Source organism: Candoia aspera, chromosome 2 (genome assembly GCF_035149785.1).
Source record: "Candoia aspera isolate rCanAsp1 chromosome 2, rCanAsp1.hap2, whole genome shotgun sequence".
Lineage (NCBI taxonomy): Eukaryota > Metazoa > Chordata > Lepidosauria > Squamata > Boidae > Candoia > Candoia aspera.
In genome coordinates, this window is record NC_086154.1 from 123,343,796 (window position 1) to 123,369,128 (window position 25,333).

At 41.2% G+C, this 25,333-nt stretch overlaps 1 protein-coding gene across 1 annotated transcript in view; it reads left to right on the plus strand.

Annotated features, from left to right (window-relative positions):
* The window catches only part of CACNG4 (calcium voltage-gated channel auxiliary subunit gamma 4), an 84,950-nt gene extending 62,338 nt beyond the window's left edge, over positions 1 to 22,612 (plus strand). Inside the window, exons 2-4 of the mRNA XM_063296542.1 lie at positions 3,796 to 3,879; positions 12,244 to 12,384; positions 21,931 to 22,612. Of these exons, the coding sequence (XP_063152612.1) occupies positions 3,796 to 3,879; positions 12,244 to 12,384; positions 21,931 to 22,469 (764 nt within the window). The 3' untranslated portion in view covers positions 22,470 to 22,612. The remainder of the gene's footprint in view (positions 1 to 3,795; positions 3,880 to 12,243; positions 12,385 to 21,930) is intronic.
* Positions 22,613 to 25,333: the final 2,721 nt, after the last annotated feature.

Below are 25,333 nucleotides of genomic sequence, written 5' to 3' on the forward strand. Positions count from 1 at the left end.
AGATTGCATGAGAAAGACTGAAAACAAGAATTTGAGGAATCTGGTCTATACTGGACATTGCACAATAGTACAAGGCATCCAAACCCACAGTTGTTGTTATAATTATTATTGCTAAATTTATTATTACCCACTCCAAAAGACTCTGGCTGGCTGGTTATGTCATGCAGTTGCCATTTTTTTAGCCTGCTTGGCAATTGCTAAGCAGGGCAGAAGCTATCACCTCCCTGTTACCTGCCTTTTCAATCATTTTTTCCTCCATCGGGGGGAAAATGAATGTCTGTGTGGTACAATAAAGATTGTCACCACAGTACAACCAAAAATGTTACTTTCTCTTATCTTTTTCCACCCCATGTGAGGCCATAAAGGTAAGGTAAAGGTTCCCGTTTAGCCATGTCTGACACTAGGGGTGGGGCTCATCTCCATTTAAGGCCGAAGAGCCAGCATTGTCTAAGGACACTTCCGCAGTCATGTGGCCAGCAGGGCAGTCACGGAACACTGTTACCTTCCCACCGAAGCGGTACCTATTCATCTACTTGCATTTGCATGCTTTTGAATTGCTAGGTTGGCAAGAGCTGGGGCGAGTGCGGGAGCTCACTCCGTCACGCAGCACTTAGATCTCGAACCGCCGAATGTGCAACCTTCCGGTTGACAAGCCTGGTGTCTTAACCACTGAGTCACCATAAAGATATTAAATAACAAGGAGATAACTGACAAGGGGTTCTTAGAGAAGCCCCATTTTCTCAAGCAAAAGGAGAACTAAGTCCCTGGTAGATAGTGAGATACTGTTCTTGAAAAAAGACTTTACTAAATCCAATCCCCTCTTAGTTAGTTAAATGAGAAACTTTAGTGGACTTGAGAGTTGACACAACACACAATTTATTGTTTATGGCATGGCTGCTAAGTAGCTCAAGAATCCAGTCCTATGCAATTTACATTGAACATAAGGGGGGGGGGTGCTTCTTCTGAAAAGACACAGGATTGTTCTGTAATTCAAACAAATTCTGCATGTGTTCTAATCTAAACTGAATATGTGTGGAGTTCCTATAGGCAAGTTTTAAAGAGAGTGAAAAGCATGTTGGTTCATTTCTTTCATGAAAAATGTAGGTAGAAAAAACCCTGGCTTCTTGTAACTGGGACAAATAAATTGTGCTTGAGGATTCTCTATTTATATTGCTCTTCACTAGGTAGGTGTTCCTAAATGGCAGAATCTCATTGAAGCACAATATGGCACGGCACTGGTTTCTGCTTAATCAACTCTACGTGAGGTGGCTGTGAAAAGAAAATTCCAGCTTGCATTATTAAGAAAGGAATGAAAAGATCTTGTGCAGGTGTTGTCCTGTTCAAGAAAACCTTTAGGTATGTCAGTCACATATGGGCCTTGGAAGACTGCACAAGTCTGGAAGTTTAATATAGACAGCACTACAAATCCAATTAAAAGAAACAGGAAATAAAAGAAAAACTACTTTGTTTAGGACCCCTGAACGTTCATATATTGGAAGAGAGGGAGCATTATGAAGAGTTTAAGGGCCAGAAATACCAGCAAATCAAAAACTATACTGTAAGGTCAAACATTTCAAACACCGTAAAATGAAACTGAAAGCCAGTTTGGTGTAGTGGTTAAAGGCACTGGGCTAGAAACAGAGACCTTGAGTTCTAGTCTTGCCTTAAGGACAAAGCCAGCAGGATGAGGCTGGCTCTCTCTCTCAGCCCTAGGAAGAAGGCAGTGGCAAACCAATTCCAAAAAAATTGTTACCAGGAAAACCGCAGGGAATTGTCCATGTAGTTGCCGGGAGTCAAGGATGACTCAAATGAACCAAAAAGGAAAAGAAATGTATTTTCTTATTCTTCTCCAGTTAGAATGTGGGTAAATGTTGGGAAAGACTGTACTATTCTGAAAACAGTACTCTCACATCGAGTTCTTTTTGTAGCACACCACACAAAATGTGTAGTTCCCTGCTATTAGCCTTCTTCAATTTATCATTCATTAGATTTATTCACTTACAGTTCCCATCTTCCTCAGCCAGTATGGCCCACAGAAGGATATATTTCATAGAAGAGAGGGATTAGGTATGAGAATGCCATTTCAACAGCAGCCCTGTAATGACTCCCGATAGGAACATCAGTTCTGGGTATGTTATAGTCTTACTTCCTTTCAGTTATCACCTGGATTGTTTTTAATAATAAAAATTTAGTTAGTATGAATGGTAATAGAATGGCAATAATCGGATCTAATCTGATCTAGGAGAAGATTTGGGTTGGAGCTAGTCTTTCCAGCATCATTAATAAACAGTCTGAATTTATAGAATGGGAAGCATTGTATGAAGAGGAGGAGCCTGTGAAATATGTATAGTATAACTCATTTTATTGTTGTTATTATGTATAGTGAGTGAGCCAATAAGGTGGATGAGAGGTCAAGAAGAGCAAGGACAGACAAACCACTCCCATCCACTTCCTCCAGAGGTCACCTAGAAGTGCTATCAGTGCTGTCTCAGTCCTGTATTGGGGTCTGAATCCTGATAATCAGCTTCTTCCAGAGTTCTCCAGAACTGCCACGCAACTACCTTCTCCAACCTTCCCCAAAAAGGGAAGTTTAGAGATTGGACAAAAATTGTCCAGAACAGTTAGGTCCAGCAATGGCCTTCTGAGGAGGGGGCAGACCACTGCCTCCTTAAGAGCCAGTGGAATCATCCCCTCTCTCAGAGAGGAATTTACCACACCAAGACCCAACCACATGTCATCTCCCAGGCAGCCTTACCCAACCAGGAAGGGCGTGGATCTAAAACAGAGGTGGCTTAGCTAACAGTCACAAGAACCCTGTCCACTTCCTCAGGACAAACAGGATCAAACTCCTCCCAATTAACCAAGACAGACTGAACCCTAGTCACCTCCACAGGGCATGCTCCAAGGCCAGAGTCCAACTGAGCACAAATAGGAGCAGCTTTATAGATCAGATGTCAAGCATATTCTTCACAGCGGCCTTTTAGGTGAAGTTCCGAATCACCCCCTTCCAGAAGGGTTCAGGTCATCTGGAATAAGACCACCAGACAGCTAGCCACAAATGCAATATTGGTGGAGAAATATTGACCTTTCACCACCCTTATTGCCACGAGATAGGCCTTAATAATGGCTGTGACCCATGCTTGATTAGTCACCCCTAGCAGGACCAGATGCCTAGATGTTCAACATGTTGATTCATTTTAAGTGTCCACTCTTTTCCATCAGCCAGTCTGACAGAGAAAAAAGGTAAAGAAACTGCAAAAATAGTAGACATTATAAAGAAGAATGTATTTCAAGAAAAAAATACTGACTGAAATGAGAATGAAAATATTTTATTTATTTCACAGTATTTATGGACTGCTCTAATCCACAGATTCTGGGTGATGTACGAGTAAAAGTTTAATAACTTTAATTAATACCCTGCCTCACCCACATGAAAATATTCATAGCCTTAAAAGTAGATGGTCACCCACAATTCCTCCTTTGAGGCCAAAGGCCCACTGAAAACAAATAGTTTGTTGTGCCTTCTCAAATGTTAGGAAGGAGGGAACCAAGTGTACCTCTGGGTTTCTTGTTAATAAAATATATCAGACTGTTTGCATTAACAGAGATCTGCCAGTATCTTTCTGCTTCCTTATGGCATTGAAGACAAACAGATCTACAAAAATATTACTATAAATCACCTGTTGAATTCAGCAGAGGATTCAAATACCACAGAAATATTGATTATTTTGGATGAGTTCGTCACCAGGAAAGCCTCTTCTAATCTATTTCTTTGGGCATTTTCTTCTTTTTCAGGGATATACAAGGGACACTGTTTTCGAATCAACCATTTCCCTGAAGACAACGACTATGATCACGACAGCTCTGAATACCTTCTCCGTAAGTGTAAAAGCCAAAACAAACTTAAATTCATATTGGTGGCTGGAAGAGGAGTTGTGTGTGATTTGTTCCTTTTTGGAATAACAATCTAAATATGATGCTTGGATTTTCATGCATGAATATCATACTTTTGTATTAACACCACCAGCAATGTTAAATCGATGCATTTTGTCATTTTAATTGACCAGATTTCAATTTTATCATATTGAAATTCATTTGTATATCTGAACCAAAGGTGAGTAGCCTGTAAAACGTAAGTAGCTCCCGAAGACTTTTGTGCAATTCCTGGAGTCTCCTCCTCCCTGGCTGCCAATTTTCTCTAGCTGGGTCAGTTTGTTCTGATTTTGGCAGCATGTCCCATGAAGTACCACAAAAGAAGCAACCAGCAGTGCCTCAGTGCAACTGTCTGCAGCGAGAGAGGGGATAAATATTGCTGTCCCACACCACTGTGGTTTCCATTGGTTTCCTTTGTTTTGAAGTGGACTTTATGAAGTTTGCTGTCAGTTTTCTGCAGTTGCATTCCACTGTGTGTTTTAAGTCCCTAAGTGTTATTCTTGTGTTCCAAGTTGCTGAGAATAAAATAATAGTCCCTGGTGTTAAATATCTTCCTGCCCATTAAAGAACTGACCCACTTGCCAAAGATCCAAAGAATTGCTACCACATCCTTCTTCCGGCTTTCTTCCATCCAGGAAAGTTTGCAGGGCATCCAAACAGAGATTGTTGCCAGGCCCTGTGTGACAGGTAGACCCAACTCCAGTTTTCAGGCATAGGATATGAAGCTATGAACACGTAGTAAAGTAAAGGTAAAGGTTTCCCTTGACATTAAGTCCAGTCGTGTCCGACTCTAGGGGGCGGTGCTCATCTCCGTTTCAAAGCCGAAGAGCCGGCGTTTGTCCGTAGACATTTCCGTGGTCATGTGGCCGGCATGACTAAATGGAACGCCGTTACCTGCCCGCTGAAGCGGTACCTATTAATCTACTCACATTTGCATGTTTTCAAAATGCTAGGTTGGCAGGAGCTGGGACTAGCAACGGGAGCTCACCCTGTCATGCAGATTCGAACCGCCAACCTTCCGACTGGCAAGCTCAGCAGCTCAGCGGTTTAATCCGCAGCGCCACCGTGTCCTCTACGAACACGTAGAGGGAGCTGATTTAAAGGGAAGGTGTGTCTTACTGAACACAGGCAAAGAGAGTGGTAGGTGAATTTAGCCAATTGTCTTGAGCGAACAAGACATGACTACAAACATCTAAATCTTATTTCTCACTGATCCAGGTCAGTTTAGGGCAATCTGCAGAATCCCACCACTACTTGTACCCCAACTTCAGTCTGTCTGGTCTTAGCCTTGCTGCTTGTACAGTTCTCCCCCAAGTAATAGTCATTTTTTGCTTCTGATACTTATTTTCATTTATAGTCTGATTTTCATTTATATTTCTGATTTATTTATTTATTTTCTGATTTTCCCCTCAAAAAGATATACACGACATCACCTTCATGTTACCTCAATGAGCCTCCATTCCTTTCTCTTTGACTTATCCACATTTGCATGCTTCCATTTACTGTTTTACTCTTCTATCTTATGCCTAATTATTCCTCCCTGTGAGCTGTGCTTCTTAGCCATGATTTATACTGCTTCTCCTGGATGTTTTTCAGTCTCCACTTAAAAGCCTCTCTGGTTGGCCAGCTAACCAGTCACGCTGACTTTTCAGTTCAGTTTTCTAAATACTGGCCAATTTGTCAGAAAAGTTAGAAAATCACCAAATTTTTCTGCATAGGGAAGAAGAGATAGGATTTACAGAGGATAGCTAAAGCTTTCTTTTTTTATCTTTATTATATTTTAAGTTACAGCTACTTGCAAAGCTGCATGCATTAATGCTGCTGAAAACAGTTATACTATATAACTGTTAGAAGTTAAGTTTATATAGAACTCCTACTAGATAGATGGTAGAAGTGTAGGATTTGTCTTTTCCCTTTAACATTCACATTTTTTAAAATTATTGTTTATTTATTTAATCTGTTCAGTCGTGTCCTGGACAAGTCCCTGCAGTTTTCTTGGCAAGGTTTTTCAGAAGTGGTTTGCCAGTGCCTCCTTCCTTGGGCTGAGAGAGGGACTGGCCCAAGGTCACCCAGCTGGCTTCGTGCCTAAGGTGGGAGTAGAACTCATGGTCCGTTTCTGGCCTAATGCCTTAACCACTACATCAAACTGGTTCTCTCACATGTAATAATAAGATGCTAAATGACAACAGCTGGTATGGCAATTGCTGGCATTCTTGGAACAGGAGGTTCTGGCAATAGTTATGCCCTTTTCCCCTCATGTATGGACAATTGTAATGCACTCCACATGGGCCTACCCTTGAAGACCGTTTGGAAATTTCAGTTGATGCAGAAGCAGATCTACTAGCTATAGCCATATAACATTAGTCCTGTGGGAGCTGCATTGTCCGCCCAACCATTTTTGAGTACAGTGCAGGATGCAGGTGCTAATTTAGAAAGACCTGCAAGGCTTGGGGCCTAGTTTTCTCCAAAATGGCTTATTCCAAACTGTAGAGGGCATTGGAATGGTCCTGAAGGAGAGGAGGCAGAGCTGCTACAAAGGCAACAATCAGATAAGTGATGAGCTGGTTCCAAGAAATTAATTTGAGAAAACTAGGGCTCCTCCCTAGTTTACCCAAGGATAAAGTGAGCGGCGGGGGGAAGCACTTTCAGACTTGCAAGATTCAGTGACTAGAGCTGTTACAATAAAAGTAGTTCTGGCCAATACGGCATTGGTTTCTTAGTCTGGTCTACCTTACAGGACTGACCCAGAGAGAATCTGCCCCCCACCCCTAGCCATGCCTGCAGAAAATGTTTGCTGAGCCTCTCCATGACTCCTGAGGTTCAGCACGAGGGGTCTTGTCTTCAGGAGCTCTCCTACTAGAACTATGCTCATACTCTTGATTCTGAGAAAGTTATTAAAAACTTGTCTTTTTCAAAGATGCTTTGGGAGAGTGGAACAAGGAACAGATTATCTGAGACGTATGTTAGTGCTATCAGAATAGATGTAATTTATTGAGTATTGTGATAGATGGTTTTAAATTAGTTAGGGATGTTATAAGTCACGGTATCAAGGATGTTATTTTTCATATGTATTATTTATTGGGAGGGGGTGTCTTTTGTTTTCTGTGTCTGTTTTTTGCCATTAGCTGTGTGGTGGGAAGAACTGAAGTAGCATAAAAGCATTTGAAATAAAATAAAATAAAATAACTAGACAAAAGTTTAAATGTACAGTCAGTGACATGCAAATAATATGTACTGTCACAGTATTTAGAATAATAAGGTGCTAAGATACAAAGCGCATGGTTCAGCAGTCAGTTCAGCCGCAGGCCACTGATCTAATAAAGTAACAAGAGAAGGGCTGACAGCAACGTGCCTTCCCTTTGTTTTCAACTATCCAGCAGTCCTCAGGATTCAATCCTAAGGGAAGTGAGGGAATTGTAATTTAAAACGAAAAAACAAAAAGCCTGAGGACAAGATAGTAAAGCTCTATGCCATCCATCCAGTAAAGGAAGCTAGAATAGGAAAGGGTTCTGCTATGTACAACCAACTCTTTTGGTAAGTCCTATATCCTATTATTCAGCAGGAATCCTCAGAGTCAAACATACCTGTTAGACAATGGGAGGACTCTTGGTTCTCATTTTTAACTTTCAGACTAAGACAAATTAGAAGTTTGTTTTCTTAGGAAATAGAAGAAAACTTTAAATAATCAAACATTCTGATATTATCCTTAATGAAAAGACCAGGGTGGATCAGTTTCTTCACTTTTTAAGATGGAAAGACTCGAATTCCAAGATTTAATTAGTCTTGCATGAGCTTAAAAATACGTGTATCAGCTTAGCCTCTTGGAGAATATTTTTTTAATTCACTGAAAGTTCAAGAATATTTACATATCAACTGAGCAACCTTCCTCAGCTTAGTCCCATTCAGGTGGGTTATGGATACAAAAATCCCAAAACTATCAGCTAGCATGGCCAGGGGGTGGAAATTATGGACATTATTATCACAATTGTAGCAGCATATAAATTTAATAAGGAGGTAACCAAAGGGTGCCTAGTTGAGGTATGCTGTTGTAGAGAGTGACATCAAGAAATTATGACAAACATAAGTGTGCATTTAAGCTAAAAAGACTTTGCTGAATGTCTGAAATAGGCAACAATAGTAATAAAGCCTCTAGTTATCTTTTTCATAAGAATTCTTTTTTTCTCTCCTTAAGCTCTAGACAGTGAATACTATCAGAGCATATTGTTCTTACAGCCCTCATAGCCACTGCTGGACCTTCGTGTCAGAGGCTCAACAATTATTTTGAAAAGGCTTTAGCTCCTTCCTTCCTTCCTTCCTTCCTTCCTTCCTTCCTTCCTTCCTTCCTTCCTTCCTTCCTTCCTTCCATTTGTCCATTATCCCTCTCTCATTCCTTTCATTAACAATGCTTCTACTAAATAAAAAATGGCTATTTATTATTATTATTATTATTATTATTGTTATTATTTGTTAGAGCCACTCAACTCAGATGGACTCTGGGCAACATACAGAACCAAAAAGGAGTAAAAACAATTAAAAACATAAAACCACAGAGACAGCCCGGACTAAAACAATCATAACAGCAACAAGAAGCCACAGCAGGGTCCCCAAAAATACATTAACCCCAAGCCTGGGACCAAAGCCAGGTTTTAAGAGCTTTCTGGGACCCCAGGAGAGAGGGTGGTACAAATGTGCATAGCAGCATAAAGATATATTGTGTCTTTCCAACTAAAAGTGTCCCTTGCGACATCATCAGTAAAAATATAAGATACTCCTTGCCCTGGCCTGCCCAGAACCTCAGCTAACGTGAAAGCCACTTGTCGTCATGCTGAAATATTCATTTGACTGTAATATGATTTCTGAGGCTGCCCCAATAGTTGAGCTGATGCTGGACATCCAGAAGAGAGAGAACCAATTTATCCTTTTCATTACAGCAGGTGCAACTTTGCTGAAACCAATCTTCATTCACTTACGATGTTGTCTGAAAATATTCAGGCATCAAGAGGCTATAGTTAGCACAAAAAAATGTCTTAGTTTGCATGACTGAGTTGATAGCAAGTCTTGGTCACTAATCTTCCCTTTTTCCTAGAGCCTGGAAGGAAACCAAGCGGAATGAACAGCTGCCACATTCTGCCACCCTTGCATAATGAATAGCAATGCTTTATGGAGACTTTTTCTGAAGTATGATTTGCTCACATTGCCTCATTTCTAGGCATGTAGAGCAAAACCTATATTCTGTGGCAGTTTTTCAAGCAGAAGCGACCTTCTCACTTATCTCTGTTCAGGATAATCAGAATCAAGTCTCCAATCCTAGAAAATTAGAGCGTCTTAACCTTGGATACATTAGTCATTTGTAGGGAAGGAAGAAAAATAACACCTTGTTACTAAAGGGTTAGCATTATTTCCTGAAATACTTAAAATCAGTAAGTGCCACAAGAAGATGTTATTATGGTCTTTGGCCTGCATATAAGAATATCACTTCTGCCATAAAAAATACAGTGTAGGTTACAATGTAAGAATACTACAGTATATAAAACGAGGGACTCCAAATAAGAAAGAGACTATTTAATATACAATTTATAACTCTCTATATAACAATTCATAACTAGAAATACAACAAAATATAACTAGAAATATGACAAAATACAGCACATACGCACCATGTCTTTGCAAAGACCGTAAACTTAGTTTTACTATAATGGATCATTACTTGGTCTTCTTGGCAATACTGTATCAGGACATGCAATGCTCTGCTAGAGCCTCTTGGAGCTTGACAGCATTGCTGCATTATCCACATACAGTAGGATGGAGATGTGCCCGTCTGCCAGGTTAGGAGGGTGAGCATTCAGGTTGCCTAAGTGACCCATCATGGCATGGATACTATTATTAAACAAAAGTGGAGCAAACATGCAACCTTGTTTAAACAGCCTATATGTTGGATAAAGCATGTGATAAATATCCCTCCTTTCACCTTCAAAGAGATGCTGTTATAAAGAGTCCAAATAAGAAATAATAAATGGGGATCAATCAAAGGCGCTTCCAATTTTCTCCAGGGACTATCACTGGAAACGGAATCAAGTGCTGATTGCAGATCTATGAAGGCTACATATGAGGAGATAATAGCACTTGGTGAGTATTCAGGACAAGGCTAGTCTCCCCCTGCCCCCCAAGCAAGCTTTGGTAAACTTTGAGAATTGACTGGAGGTAGGTTATGGCTTAAATGAACCACTAAAAGGCAGGAGACTGTTCCAGCAATCCTCTTCTGTGACACAAAATGATATAAATGCGTCTGCACTGTAAAATATGGAAGGACTCTGGTTTAGGTATAGATTACTAGCCTTAAGAGCAGAAGGCCCCAGATTCAGCCTTAGCCTTCTCAAGGGGGACTGGAAAATTCTCTGCCTGAAACCTGGAACTGACAGTTACAACCAGTATTGACCAGGGACAGGTAGCCACATTTGCCAAAGTACTATGATAAGGAAAACTGGGAATTGTACTTCAGTGACATATAGCAGGCCACCACTTCTCCACCTATGCTATAAACAGTACTGCGCTAGATGCACTAGTAGCCTGACTTAGTTTAAGGTATTTTTAAGTGTAAAAATATCTACTCTTCCTACCTACCAGATTTAGCTTATTAGAAAGAGGGTGGGAAGCATGCCCAACTATTGCTTAAGTAACCAACATGGTTAATATGATTTGTATAAGATATAAACAACACTTAAAATAGTTCCTTTGATAAGCAAGCCCAGGGTCAAGTTCCATCGTATTAAAATAAACCTGGGCCTTGTGTCCTTAATCCATTTTGCCTAAGTTAGGAGCACCACTATTCTTCCTTCTCTGTCTCTAAGTAATTGTGAGCCTGTTCTGAAGCTCTTACCTGAGGTAATTCTCTTGCAAATCTGTAAACATCTCATGGTGATTGCAATTTACCATTTAGTATAAAATAAAAATGCCCATTACTTTGTGGTAAAATCTGCGAAAGAGACATTGTGAAAGAAACTCAAGTATTGATCTCTCCTGATAGGAGCCAATTCCCAGGATGCTGGAAATCTATTTTTTCCTCCACCTCCAAAGGCCCTCTGTCACTCTTCCAGTGTCAGTAATCCTCAGCACTACCCTTCTTCCCTTCCCTCTTTTCTTCACTGGCCTCTCTGATTCTTTTTACTTTTACTGTTTGTGCCCTTTTGCCCCAGTGCTGTTGGGGAATTTGCTGAGGCAGAAAATAGGCTGGCTTTCAAAACCATAAAATAAGAAAATAAGCATACAGTAAAAGAACAGAATTCTGTGGAACTGAAGAATGCCATATGAGCATGATCATATTCATGAACCCAGACCTTGAAGGGTTGACAAAGAATGCTGATTACTGCTGAGACTCAGAAGGCAGTGGGCATCAAATGCCCCTTCTGCCCTCCTCTAAGCAAGCTCCCCCTTAAAGCTGGGGTGCTTGGGCTTTAATGCTTCAGCCCCAGAGAAGGCTGGGTGGGGCAGGGCAGATTGTAGGACAGCTCCCATACAGTCAGTAGGCTTAATTAGCCAAAGCCACATGCTTGCAAGAGGCTGTTCATTATACTGCCTGTCTGGCATTATGCCATCATCTGCTCATCCATTTTTCATTGCTCTTCCCTGCATTAATTTCTGGGTTATTCTTTATAGCCCCTTTAGCTGGTAGCTTGTCAGAAGCCATTTCCCCATGTTGTGGCTCTGGAAAGCTGATTATGATAATAACCTCATAAATTTTCCAGCAGCAATTGCAAAAACCTCATCAGAAAAGCAAATAGAAGATAGAGTTTTTTGCGGGCGGGGGGAGGCTTCCCATTCCAGAGGCAAACATTTTGTCCAAATACGTAACATTCCTTATTCTGGTAACTTGTAGTCCAATTGCATTCCTGTTCCCTTCATCCCCTATTGTTGTATTGGCTGGGGCGATCCTGACACTGCAAGCCAACTTACCTGGTGGGCTCCAGGTTCAGGGAAGTTGAAAACCAGATGGCTTTTTTCACCTTTCCGGAGAGTATTCCCTGCAGTCTTCTGCTATTCTTTTGGAATTACTTTTGTACTGCTGGTTTTATGGTTTATATGAATGCCTGATGATGATGATGATGATGATGATGATGATGATATTTTCAATATTTTCTGGAAGCAGCTGCAGTAACATGCTCAAAGTTCTGAGTATAAATCTTATTTGATTAATCAATTGTCGCTGACCATGTGCATTTGTGTTTTAATTGCTACAGAAGTACATTCCTTTAAGAACAAAACGATCTTGCCCTGTCATGGCCCTGTATCTCTACCACTTCCTTTCTTTCTCAGGTATAGTACGTGCCTCCAGTGTGTTTCCCATCCTAAGCACAATCTTGCTCTTACTGGGAGGGCTCTGCATTGGAGCTGGGAGGATCTACAGCAGCAAGAACAACATTATCCTTAGTGCTGGGATTCTTTTTGTAGCAGCAGGTAACTTTTCCTCCTTAATAATTTGCAGTCTTCATCTTTAATTTTCCAGGGGGCATTGGGGATGGAAAAGGTTATGTCCCCAAAGTAATATCAGCAAAGGGATTGTATGATTACCGATTGGGTGCAGACCTTCACTGAGCCAATTCTGCTAGAACTGAAGGAGGACAAAGATGTGATTTTCTTCAGCCCTCATCCCCCACAGCCCCACGTGCCACCACATACAGTCACCACACTTCAGGCTGGGAGGCACATTTAGTATTTTGGGAACCTGGCCTCTCTTCCAACATGGCTGTAGAAACAATGGTTGGTGTAACAGAACAAGTTACAAAGCACTGATTTAACCTTTCGCCCGTTTTAGGTCCCCGCCCCAAAACACTTTTTAGTAGCCCTGCTTGCTTTTGCTCTTATTTGGGGGCAGGTGGGCCCATTTCCAAACCAGCCCTAGGCTGCAGCCATCCATCAGGCTCATGGAGCCCATCTGAGGATCAGAATCATCCTTGAAAATAAAGATGATGCTGTAACTGGCACTTTGCTTTACATAAAAATGTAAAAAGTTTAGATCAAACAGCCTGGAGGCCACCAAGGGAGTGTCCACTTGTTTTCTGAACAGCTTGTTGGAAACCCCTCCCCCCAATTTTCCAGTTTTTTTCCTCCTCCTCTTGGATTTCACAGGGCCTTAGGTTTCTGGAGGGGCAAGATAAGATCCAACTCCATATTTCTATCTTGGCCTTCCTCTAAAAAACTCAAGAACTAATCATGCTCAGGTACTCTTCTCTTGTGCTATTTTTTTTCTCCTTACTAACACATTCTAAAAGGGGAACCCTCCTTCTTGCAAAGTAAGCTAGCAAATGATCGGTCCTGCAGTATATCCATGGTTCAGTGGAAGGCAATCTGATACCTTTTGGTTGCTACAAGTCCTTGCCATCAGTCATGCTGCCTACAGCTGATGGAAGTTGAAGTTGAAGTCTACTTGGTACCAGTTTGCTAACCCCTGGAATGGTGGTTGTATTTCCTTTGTTTAATCCTGATGTCACACACAGTAAATACTTCATCTTTCTACTACTTATCCATACCAATCTTAGGATGTAGTTGTGGATTCTATATAGCTTGCATTTGACATTTGGAATGTTTAATTTCAGTGTTGCTGAGTTAGATCAGCATTAGTAGCACTAAGGTCTTACTGAAATCAAATAATGATTAACAAGTCCTCCTGAGGCTCTTAGGTTTCACTGAGGGCTGCTTTGAGTGTCCTCTGGGTAAAAAGACAGGATATAAATCAAGGTGACAGAGAAGGAAGATGCATTCCACCATCTGGCTGCTTGGCTATCTGTAGAAAACAGCTTCTTCACAGGAACAGATTTTTGGGCACTCCCAGGAAAAGTGGATTACATTGGTTTCCTGGGACTGCAATTTTAAAGGAATGCTAGTACGATATTCACTGAAACAGTAAGTCTAGAGGAGCTGAGAGCATTTATATTTTTTAAATGTAAATATAAAATGTAAATTATATCTCTGTCTTCATTACACCCACATAGAACAGGCCAACCTTGCTTTATCTTACTGTGCAGCCAGGATTTGCAGGGGAAAGGATGCAGAGTAAGTAGTTGGGAGGTCGCTGTGAGCAGCTTACATTATTCTTTGTGGACAAAGTCAATTAGATCTGTCTTGACAGGCCACAAACGTTAGTGCACATCATAGTGATAAAAGTTTGGCAACCACTTACCTGTTATATAGGAACCTTTTCAGCTTGAAGATCTCAAAAATATAGAATGTATGTGTTGGGAAAGTAGAGCTATTATCTCCTCGCTAGACCCTCTGGTTAATTAAATTGGCCAGCATGGGATCAGCCCATGATTCTAGTTATCAGTTCTGTCTTGTGGCAGGCATTTATTTTCCACTGTCTAAAAGAGGCAGTAATAAGACCTCTATTGAAGAACCTTTCCTTCTCCAGGAACAGCTTTAGAATTACACACCAATAACAAATATTCCATTTTAGGAAAGATGATTGAGAAGGCAGTGATTTCCCAGTTCCAGAAGCATCTGAATGATATTGACTGTATGTGGAAGCTGAAGCTGGCAAGACTGGAAGTAAAGAGTCTGAGATTAGATAAGATAATTATCAAACCATTGTGCAGATGCCCTCAGCATCCAAGGCTGAGAAACAGGTAGCAAATAGTCCATTATAAGGTAAGGACAAGAGAAATAGGCGCATAGCTAACACATAAATATGGCTGGATTCATACAATCTGTAGCAGCTGATCTTGATCATTATAACAGCTACTTTAACATTTTGCAATAAAAGCAACTTCTCTGAACCATGTCCTTGAATTATCCACCATTAAGCTCATGAGTGCATGTTTGTGTTCCTAGAGAGATATTTATTGCCATATCCAGGGTGAAGTACTCGACTCAGGCCTGTTGGGCTTTTGACTGGGTTATGGTGCTGGAACTGCCTTAGTCACCTTGGTGGATGATGTACACTTGAACTGAATGGGAGGGTGAGGCCTTGCTAGATCTCTGGACACCTTGAGGTTCTTCTGGATTGGTTGGCAGGATTAGGCCCCAAGTGCACTATTTATAGCAGCTCTGTTTCTTTTTGGCAGGTCATGTCCAGAAGTGGTGCTGAAAGATTATGATTTGGTACCCTAGGCCTCATGTCCCACAGGGCTTCATCGTGTTGTTCATGAATAACTATATGAAACTGCTGAGGAGTTGTAATCTGGAGTTTTGGAGTGGGATGTCATGAGTCTGCTGAAAACACCCAATTTTATTGCTCTTACCATCCAACTTCAAGGGAGCAAGCAGTACCCTTGAAGGATGCTTAAGTTTAATATTGGGCTGGATGAAGTAGGAGAAGCTGAAATTAAATCAGACCAGATAGACATTGACTGACTAAAAAACTGGAATCAGAGAAGGAGATTCAGACTGCTTTTTATCGGGTTGCACTCTATCTGAAAGAGGAGGTTTGCAGTTTAAGAGTACAGGTAGACCTAGCTTAGCAATTGCCTTGGGCAGCGACCATTCGAAGTTACCGGTAGTCCTTGGGTTATAACTACTGTTCAGAGTTATGGCAGTGCTGAACAAAGGGGACTTATGACCAGTCCTTGAAGTTGCAGCCGTCGCAGGATCCCCATGGTCACATGATCATTATTTGAGTGCTTAGCAACTGGCTCACAGTTATGATGGTTGCAGTGTCCCGCAGTCATGTGATTACCATTTGCAACCTTCCCTGCCAGCTTCCCACAAGCAAAACCAATGGGGAAACCAGCAGGAGGTCACAAGTCACTCCCACTCCCACCACTTTTTCACCCACCCACTAACCCATACTCCATAGTGCCTGCCTGCAGCACCTGCCCACCTGCCCATGCTCTGTAGCGCCTGCCTGTGGCACCTGATCATTCATAGCTCTTGCCCATAGCTCTTGCCCACCAGCCTGCTTGCCTAGATTCCCACCTCTTCCCACTTCATAGTCACGTGAGGTCCTCACTTAACCAGTCACACGGTCCTTGGTTACAACAGCAACTGGAACTGCCAGGATTGCCATAGCTAAGCAATGCTTTATGACTGCATTGCTTAGTGATAGAAATTCTGGTCCCAATTGCCATCGTAATCTGAGGACTACCTGTAAGTGATGAAAAAATAACTGCGACCAATGCCCACATTATGACCTTTGCAGCATCTCTATCTGTCACGTGTTTGCTATTACAGTCAGTATGTGTTGTCCTGTACCTGACCTGTTTTTTTTCCTCCCCCACCCCCGGCAGAGCAGAGAGAGTGCCTAAACAAGCTATCTCTTCCAGAGCTGCTTTTCTCTGCAGCAGCGCAGCACTTCCCCAAAAGGTGCTAATGCCAAATTAACAAGCTCAGTTCTGTGACCTTACTTAGCCAGCTCCCAGCTGCTGCCTGTAACTGATAAGACTTTAATCAGTTTCACACCTCTGGCTTTTGATTGTCTCGTAAGCATTTTGGGGCTCAGAGCGCACTAGAAAAACAGCCTGCACTGGCACATTCCTTTCAATGTGTATTCCCCTTTGTGTGCCTGCTTACTCTCTCTTAATCCCTTCGTCTCTGATGAATGTAAATGCAAACATTAATTCCCTTCTTGCTAATTATCCCAGTGCTGGGGGAAACGGGCTATAAGATTTGTACTTTTACTGGCTTCTTCATGAGTTAAGTTAGGGAAACCTTTTGAGCCATTTAGGCTCACCCGGCTCTTTGGGGTCATATCCTTCTGATGTTCTAAAGCAAATGAAAGCTGAATTAAAACCATAAGCAGTTGTGGTCATGTGATTTTCCACTTTGTGACCACATCACTTAGCGATTGAGTTGCTGGTCCCAATTCTGGTCACTAAATGAGGACTACCTGTATATCTTGATCCTAAGCTGTCAATGGATTTGCAGCTTGAGGAATGTTTTTGTACAGTTACGCCTGGTGAGCCAGCTGCAACACTTCCTGAGCCAGTTTGCTTTGGCAGGAGTTATTCATGCCTTGGTAACGTTCTGTTTTGATTACTGCAATGCACTTTACATGGGGCTGCCTTTGAAAACAACCTGGAGATTGTAGTTGGGGTAAAATGCAGCTAAGCTGTTGAATTGGCACAAAATAGAGATCATAGGATGCCTATGCTGAATGGCATAGGTTGCCAACTGCCAACTGCTCACCAGGCACAATTTCAGGTGTTGATACTGATCTTTAATGCCCTAAACTGCATAGAACTTATCTAAGCCAGGATTCCTCAACCTTGGCAACTCTAAGCTGTGCGGACTTCAACTCCCAGAATTCCCCAGCCAGCATAGGCATCCTATGATCTCTATTTTGTGCCAATTCAACAGCTTAGCTGCATTTTACCCCAACTACAATCTCCAGGTTGTTTTCAAAGTTGCCAAGGTTGAGGAACCCTGATCTAAGGGATTACCACCCCTGCTACAAACCAACCCATTTGTTGAGATCCATATGAAAAGGCTTTGGAAGGTGCCCCCCCCATCAGAGACTCATCTTTCTGAGCAGAGGGCCTTCTGGGTTGCCCCCAGGCTATGCAACACAGTCCCCAGGAATTACATTTGGACAACAGCTTTTTTCACCACTCCTTTGAGTGTTAATTGATACTATTTAATTTTAATATATGCTTTTAACTTTTTATATTCTTTTAAAAATATTGTTAGTTGCTTTCAATATTCACCAGAGGAAAAAAAATTGAGCTATTAAATATCTGCCCATGTAGCATAGAGCCCAAGTGCAACTAGCATCTTCTAGATCCAATTCAGACATTTGCTTGAAATGTGGCTCCATGCATTTTATTAGAGAAATCATTGCCCTGAGCAGAAGTTGCCTTCTGCTAAAAAAGAACACCTAAAGTAATTCGTTATTTAAAACTTTTAAATAATGTACAAATATAAAAGGAGCAAACTAAAAAGTTGGTGAGAAACAATTTTTGAAAGAAGAGCCCAACATTTCTGAAGCTAGTGACATATATTACTAGCATTGTAGAAACCAATTGCCTAGGTGGAACAATACAATATTATAGCAATCTTCTTCATCTTAATGTCCTCCAGATTTGTTGGACTATAATTCCCAATCCTGCTGATATCAAGATGAGGAAGGCAGTTCTGTAGTTTCATATGGGTCTTGTATGGGAAGAAACTAATACGAAAAGTGGCACCCACATTGCTAAGCAGTCAGTGTGAATGAAGCTGGATACCCCTAAATTAACCTTCCAACTTTACCACGTTTTCATTATAACCAGTCTGAAGCTTTTGGGAGGATCCAGTGTGCGCATGGCAAGCCCTTATTAAAGGAAATCTGCACTTATTCCAGATTCAGTGGGGATGCATATGTAGACCTGCCGCTTATTTTGAGAGATAGGAGGAAACTTTTCCCTGCGCAGGAGTTTTGTAATGACATGTTCAGTTTTTCTGGTCTGGCACCGAAATCCAAGTGTTAAAACTCAGCCTCTTCCACTGACCGCTTCCAATTATCTCTCACTCAAAAGCAAAGACATAAATATTATTATGTTTTCTTTTAATCAACACGGATGGAGAAGAGAACTAGGGAGAAGACCAATAATAAGTATGAAGACAATCTCCATTATTACTGTTATTATAGTGTGAACCCAAAGAGACCTGGGATTTAAATACTAGTCTCAGAGCAATAAAACTTTTATTTTAACAAGCGAAAGCCTGGAAATTAAATGTTACCCTACTCAGGCTCAAAATTATTATTATTATTATTATTATTATTATTATTATTATTATTGATTTTTCCGAAGCACAGACTTTTGTGTGTGTGTGTGTGCGCACACCTCCAGTTGCCAGGGGCTTGAGAAATCCCCCTGGTGCTCACAGGATGCCTAGCTCCTTCAAAGCAGTGATTGACACACAAAAAGAGAATGCTATTTCTTATCATCCTAAAGTAGGTGTCTGTGCATCAGGGCTGGTCCTTCTCCTCTGAGATTTGCCACAACATTCTTTCCACACTATGCAGATGGCTCACTGTTTAGCAGCCAGTCTTGTGTTTGCTTCATCTAAGACTCTCTGCATTGACCCTGTTGTTGAAGAGTCCAGTTCACAGTGATTCTACTGAACAGCTTCCTCTAAAGTCAAATTTCTACCCACCCTTCCTGACACAATTCTTCTAAAAATGCTGTGGGTCTTGGTACCATGTATAGAATACAGTTTCTGAACCTGGCATTCCCCAAATATGTGGGACTAGAACTCACATCACCTCAACAGTGTGCTGGGGTTCAGAGACTTGCAGTTTGAATGTCTGAAGGATGGCAGATTCAGAAAGGCAGAGAAACCAGACTTTTCACCTAATGGAATGTAAGATGTAAATGGACTGGGACTCTGGCAGCAGAGCAAAATAGGACCAGATTTAGTGGAGCGAAGGAGGAGCTGTCAAAAGAAAGATTGGGTTTGAAAATTGGCTGAAACCAGTGGTGGGCTGAAGAGGAAAAAAAATCCCCATGCATAGCTGTAGGAGAGACAGTGGGCAGCAGCTCCACATGTTGGTGATTATTCTGTTCCAAGTCCCTCTTCCTCCCAGTTAGGAGACCCAGAGCATAATGTACGTAGTTCACTCCAGACTTCATAACTATACACAGAGAGATGTAACACAAGGGAAGAGCAGGAATACCCAGACACGCCCATAAAGTGGTGTGCCAAATGTCCTATTCTTGCAGATGGCTCAGAATGGTTCTGTGATCCTGCTAGGGCCCCACCTCAAAGAAGCATTGATTACATCTCCTTATTCTCTCCCTGGCCAGGCAGAGCAGTGGTCCAGTCCAAAGATGGTAAGATAAAGGTAAAGGTTTCCCTTGATGTAAAGTCCAGTCGTGTCCGACTCTAGGGGGCGGTGCTCATCTCCGTTTCAAAGCCTTGGAGCCGGCGTTGTCCATAGGACACTTCCGGGTCATGTGGCCAGCATGACTCACGGAACGCCGTTACCTTCCCGCCGAAGCGGTACCAATTAATCTACTCACATTTGCATGTTTTCGAACTGCTTGGTGTGCAGGAGCTGGGACGAGCAACGGGAGCTCACCCCGCCGCGCGGTTTCGAACCGCCGACCTAAGCTGAGGTTATGGAAAACACTGTACACTTCTTTAAGATTCAAGGCAATCTTGTCCAGTGCCTTGGTTGCCTCTGTGTTCTGGAGGCTGAAAAGCCACCCAACTGATCTACCTTCCAGAGTGCTGGGGAAATTCCCAAGCGCTATCTGGAAACCCTCCAGATCCATAAGGTACAGTATCTGGAGGATGCCATCTTAATCAGCTGTTCCTTCCTGTTGAGGCTGGTGGCTTTGATTAATCTCATTGTCATGAGGAAATGATCTGTCCATGACAAAAGACTGATGGAGATAGCTCTAAGAACCATATCACATTTTATCTGGTTCAAGTAAAAGCTAGATTTAATGTGTAGCTAGTAATGTGGGACAGGCCAGTGATAAGCTGCAGAAACCTATGGCTGTCATGGTGCCCATGAACTCTTGACCTTCCTTCAGTCCCAGAGATGGAAGGTTAAAATTACCCAATACCAAGGTCTGGGTGAATCAACAACCACTCCTTCAGTGAGATCAAGCAGTTTGGGAAGGGATGCTTCCATGTAGCTGAGAGGATGGTATAATAGTAGCACCCCCAGTTTGTCCCTTTGGCTCAGCTTCACAAGCAGAGTCTCACATCTGGCCATCTGTGAAACAGTGCTCCTCACAATGTTCAGGCTCTCCTGATACACAATTGCTACAACGTCTCCCTTGCCATGAGGTGATGACTGATATAAAACAGGAAATTTAGCTAGACAAGGGGGACTGTCCCCTTTTTGTCTAGCCAGGTCTCAGTGATCATGCCAGGTCTGCCTCAGAGGCTGGCATTCAAAAAAATCAACCTGAGTCTAGCATAGCAAGCAATCTAGTTGTCTGGCTCCTGAGCTGAGACTGGGGGCCAAAGTAGAGATCACAACCAAATGTCCAATCTCTTTTCTGCTGGAATGGTTCACACACACACACACACCCCAATCCTGCCATATTTCCTCCTGCCTGTCCCTACTAATCCCCTCTCCTCCATCTCCACTCTACCCAGTTATCTAGCCACCTCAATCGCCCAACGTCAAACAACACCCAACGCAGAGTCGAATTAGTAATAAACATAGTTAATCCCTTGTCTAATTTCCCACAATTCTAATAGGAGAGCAATCACTCTTCCCCATCCGGTTCATCACCTTCCTACCAGCCAGCCACCTGGTTTCTACGCAGCTGGGTCAGATCTGATCTTATAATTATCAGATGAATTTACATGGGTTTTAATAAATGCTATTGTTAACATACATTTCAACTGTAAGTATTTTAACTATTTTTGTATTCATCACGCAGGATGCCCTGATCCTTCTGTGTAGTATAGGATATATTGTACTGGATCTAAAAACAATTTAAAATAATATGCATACACAATTCACTTGAGGCACTTCCCATGGCTTCATCTTTTATCTGTCTTGAGATGGGTCTTAGAACACACTGGACATGCTGTAGTAACTGTTGTTATCTGTGACTTATCTTACACTATTGAATTTCTTCTTGAACATTCCTAGAGTCTGTTTGAAAATTATTGCCTTAAACCACATAGATAACATAAGCAAAGTTAAATTACTTGATGCCCTCCAAGTGTTTTGTACTTCAAGTCTAGGCAACTATACATGATATGTCTGTTTCTGGGACTATGTCTTAACTGCAATCAATGACTAGTCACATCTGACAAATAGACTTAAAACAGCACAAAAGCTTAAAAAATGTTATACTGTACAGTTATAAAACCTTAAAATTAAAGCCATCTTTTCCTGTGTAAAGCAATTGCAACTGTAAGAAATTTTGTAATTCTGAAGTTAAGGTTCCAGTCCCAAATATAAAGCAAATAAAATCATGCTCAGAACAGGGGGGCAATTGATTAGCCAGCGGAGTAATTAAGAGTAAGAGGCAAGTTGATGTGGCAAGAAAATTGTCATGATAATTGTCTTCTGGAGCTATTCACCTAACCAGACTTCCCCTGCTATTTTCTTTCCAGGATTAAGTAACATAATAGGAATTATTGTCTACATCTCCAGCAATGCAGGTGATCCTAGTGACAAGCGGGATGAGGATAAAAAGAACCAATACAGTTATGGCTGGTCTTTTTATTTTGGAGCCTTGTCTTTTATTGTGGCAGAAACAGTTGGTGTCCTAGCTGTGAACATTTATATTGACAAAAACAAAGAGCTGAGGTTTAAGACCAAGAAGCAGTTCCTTAAGACTTCGTCCGCTTCTCCTTATGCAAGGATGCCAAGCTACAGATACAGGAGAAGGCGGTCCAGATCCAGTTCTCGATCAACAGAGCCTTCTCCATCCAGGGATGTTTCTCCGGTTGGTATGAAAATGGCAGGTTCTCTTCCTATGAATGAAATCTCCATGTACACCCTCTCCAGGGAACCCTTGAAGGTCACAACGGCAGCGAGTTACAATATGGAACAAGATGCTGGCTTTTTTCAAGTCCACAATTTCCTTCAAAAGGAATTCAAAGAGGGACTTCATATCAATATGGTCAACAGGAGAACAACACCTGTTTGAAGGGATTTCTTTGTTTTTCTGAAACAAAACAGAGGAAGCAAAATCCAGATCTTTTATACTGTATGTGAAAAGCAGGTATTTTGAAAATGCTCTTGTGTACTTCAGGAATAAAAATCCCACAGTGAAGTTGCAGACAGAGACATTAGCATAACAAAATGATCCAGAGATACAGAACAATATCTTTCTAGCTGATTTTTATAAGCTCTTTCAGAATTTGTTTAAGAAAATAGTGTTTAACAAATACATACAGAAATTAAAATCAGCCGTTCCAATCCCTGCACTTTTGTAGTATGTATTGTGTAACTTGTGTCCTGGAAAATATTTTAGTGAAAATAGATTTTTAAATTTTCAGTGTGGGTTTTTTTCTACAACCCGGCCCTTTGGTACAAACTAAAACTCATAATGCTGCCTAATGCTTATGTTTCTTTAGAGCAGAAAAAAAAATGTGAATGGATATTTCCTCAGAAAGATTTTTTTAGAGCAAGAGAAACTGTGAGTGGGGAGGAAGCATATGGATGGCTCCAACTCTTGAAGACCAATGAGAGGACACCATTCAAACTGGAATTCTGCTCCTTAGGCATACTTGAGAAATAATCTGGTTTCTGACTTTAAACACAATATAAAATTGCTGAGAACGTAGGAGTAGACTCAGTTGACCTATTTCAGATTGATCACTCTTCCCTGTTTACTGGACTGCCCAACAGTCTTTGGCTTTTGTTTGACTTTTTATTCTATACACTCTTAAGTAAAGACTATGATTAGGTGAATAACATCAGTTTTTTAAAAACTGCCCATCATCTACTACTGTACATAAATCAATAGCCATCCCCCAAAGAGTAGAAAAAACTTGAATTGCAAAATCAAAAGGAAGAACTCGGGGATGAGAAGGTATCAATTGATGCTATATATCTGTAAAGCAAGTTTTCTAAACATGTGTGAGGAATAAGTTTACCTAGGCCCTTATTCTAGATTTTAAGCTTTTGTAGAAAAAAAATCATATCCAGAACTTATAACATGAATAGAACTGTGTTGGAGATTGGGAAGAGGGCCTCTACTAAACCAATCATTTGCAGCTCCCACCCATACCTTTCTATGGACTTTGCCTGAAGAACTTCTTTGTCCAAGTTCAGATCCTTTACCTTGAGCTGCTATGAAATACATCATGTGAGGTACCTGTTCTAGCATGCTAAGCTGTAGTCCCATCTCTTAAATGCTTTAAACAGTGATCAGAGGCTCAGAACAAAATCAGGAAATAGCAATTTGACTGTGTTAATGGCAGGAATTGCAGATCTTTTTTCTATGAAGGGCTATTGATCCCAAATGGCAACAACAATCTATTAATTGAGTTCCACATTTGAATACTAATTAATTGTATTGTAGGCTCTCACTTTTTTTTAATGAAAAGCATCTTTTAAAACATAATTATCTAATGCCTAGAAAAAGATTGTTGGGGCATTTGTTGACTAAAGGGAAGAATGCTACAACTGTTGTTTGAGAAGAGGTGATGAAGTCAGGCACATGCACATTTGCTCCTTTTATTAGGGAAAATCTCTCCCATTCCTGGAAATCCCTATTGCTGCCTTCTTTTAAGGGGCAAAGGAGCTTCCCAGAAGTACCAAGAGGGTATAGAGGGAAGGAATAGAATTAAGTGGAAGATCTACCTCTCTCATCCTCTGATTGGAGATTCCCCACCTCTGATTTCCTAAGTTTATAAAGCCAATTTAAATTCAGCCATCTGTTCCCTTGCAAAGCCTTAAGTTCTTTTAAAATCACCATAGAATCCTTCTGCATTGCATTCAGTTTCTACTTTACAATACAAGCTGAGCTGAAATGAAGCAATTTTAGAAATATTTGTTTTGTTGTTTATTCGTTCAGTCGCTTCCGACTCTTCGTGACTTCATGGATTAGCCCACACCAGAGCTTCCTGTTGGTCATCACCACCTCCAGCTCCCCCAAGGACAAGTCCGTCACCTCTAGAATATCATCCATCCATCTTGCCCTTGGTCGGCCCCTCTTCCTTTTGCCTTCCGCTCTCCCTAGCATCAGCATCTTCTCCAGGGTGTCCTGTCTTCTCATTATATGGCAAAAGTACTTCAGTTTTGCCTTTAATATCATTCCCTCAAGTGAGCAGTCTGGCTTTATTTCCTGGAGTATGGACTGGTTTGATCTTCTGGCAGTCCAAGGCACATTTGTAATTTTTTTTTTAATGAATTAACTGAAATATTTGTAGAGTTAACAAAAAAAAAACCAGCTATTTTGACAGCTCAGAAAGGTCTTTTAAAAAGAGAAGAAAGAAGGGACTGAAATGAATGTTGGAGGATAGTGCATTTTAACGATGTAAAACACCTTTTCCAAATCAAATCAAGGTTCACTGATTCCAGCACTCAATCTTTAACCAGTACTGGAAAAACAAGGCCTCGCAAAATGACTGCCTGTTCTTACTTCCACAGCAACTGGTGTCAAGAGGCTTCATTTAGATGCTATGGTTATCAGCCATTGATTGATCCATCATGAATCTGACAAATTCAGGGACTGAACAATGAATGCCATCCAAATGTCAAACCATTCCCATCAGGCCCTTCCAGAACACCTAATGGTAAAGCATGATGGGAGTGCAGTTCAGCAACATCTGGAGGGCCATACATTGCCCTACCTTTGTAGGCCTTTTGAAAAACCATCTAAACAACTGGATGCAACTACATTTTATGTTAAATTGATGCTAATTATCTGTTAACCCATTTTATGTGACAAAAAAATGGAGTCTGCACGAAGGTGACATTTATTTCAAGATTTACTTTAAAACTCTAGAGAGGTTTTTGTGTCTGTATACATATTTACGTTCTTACAAATGATAAATTATTTCT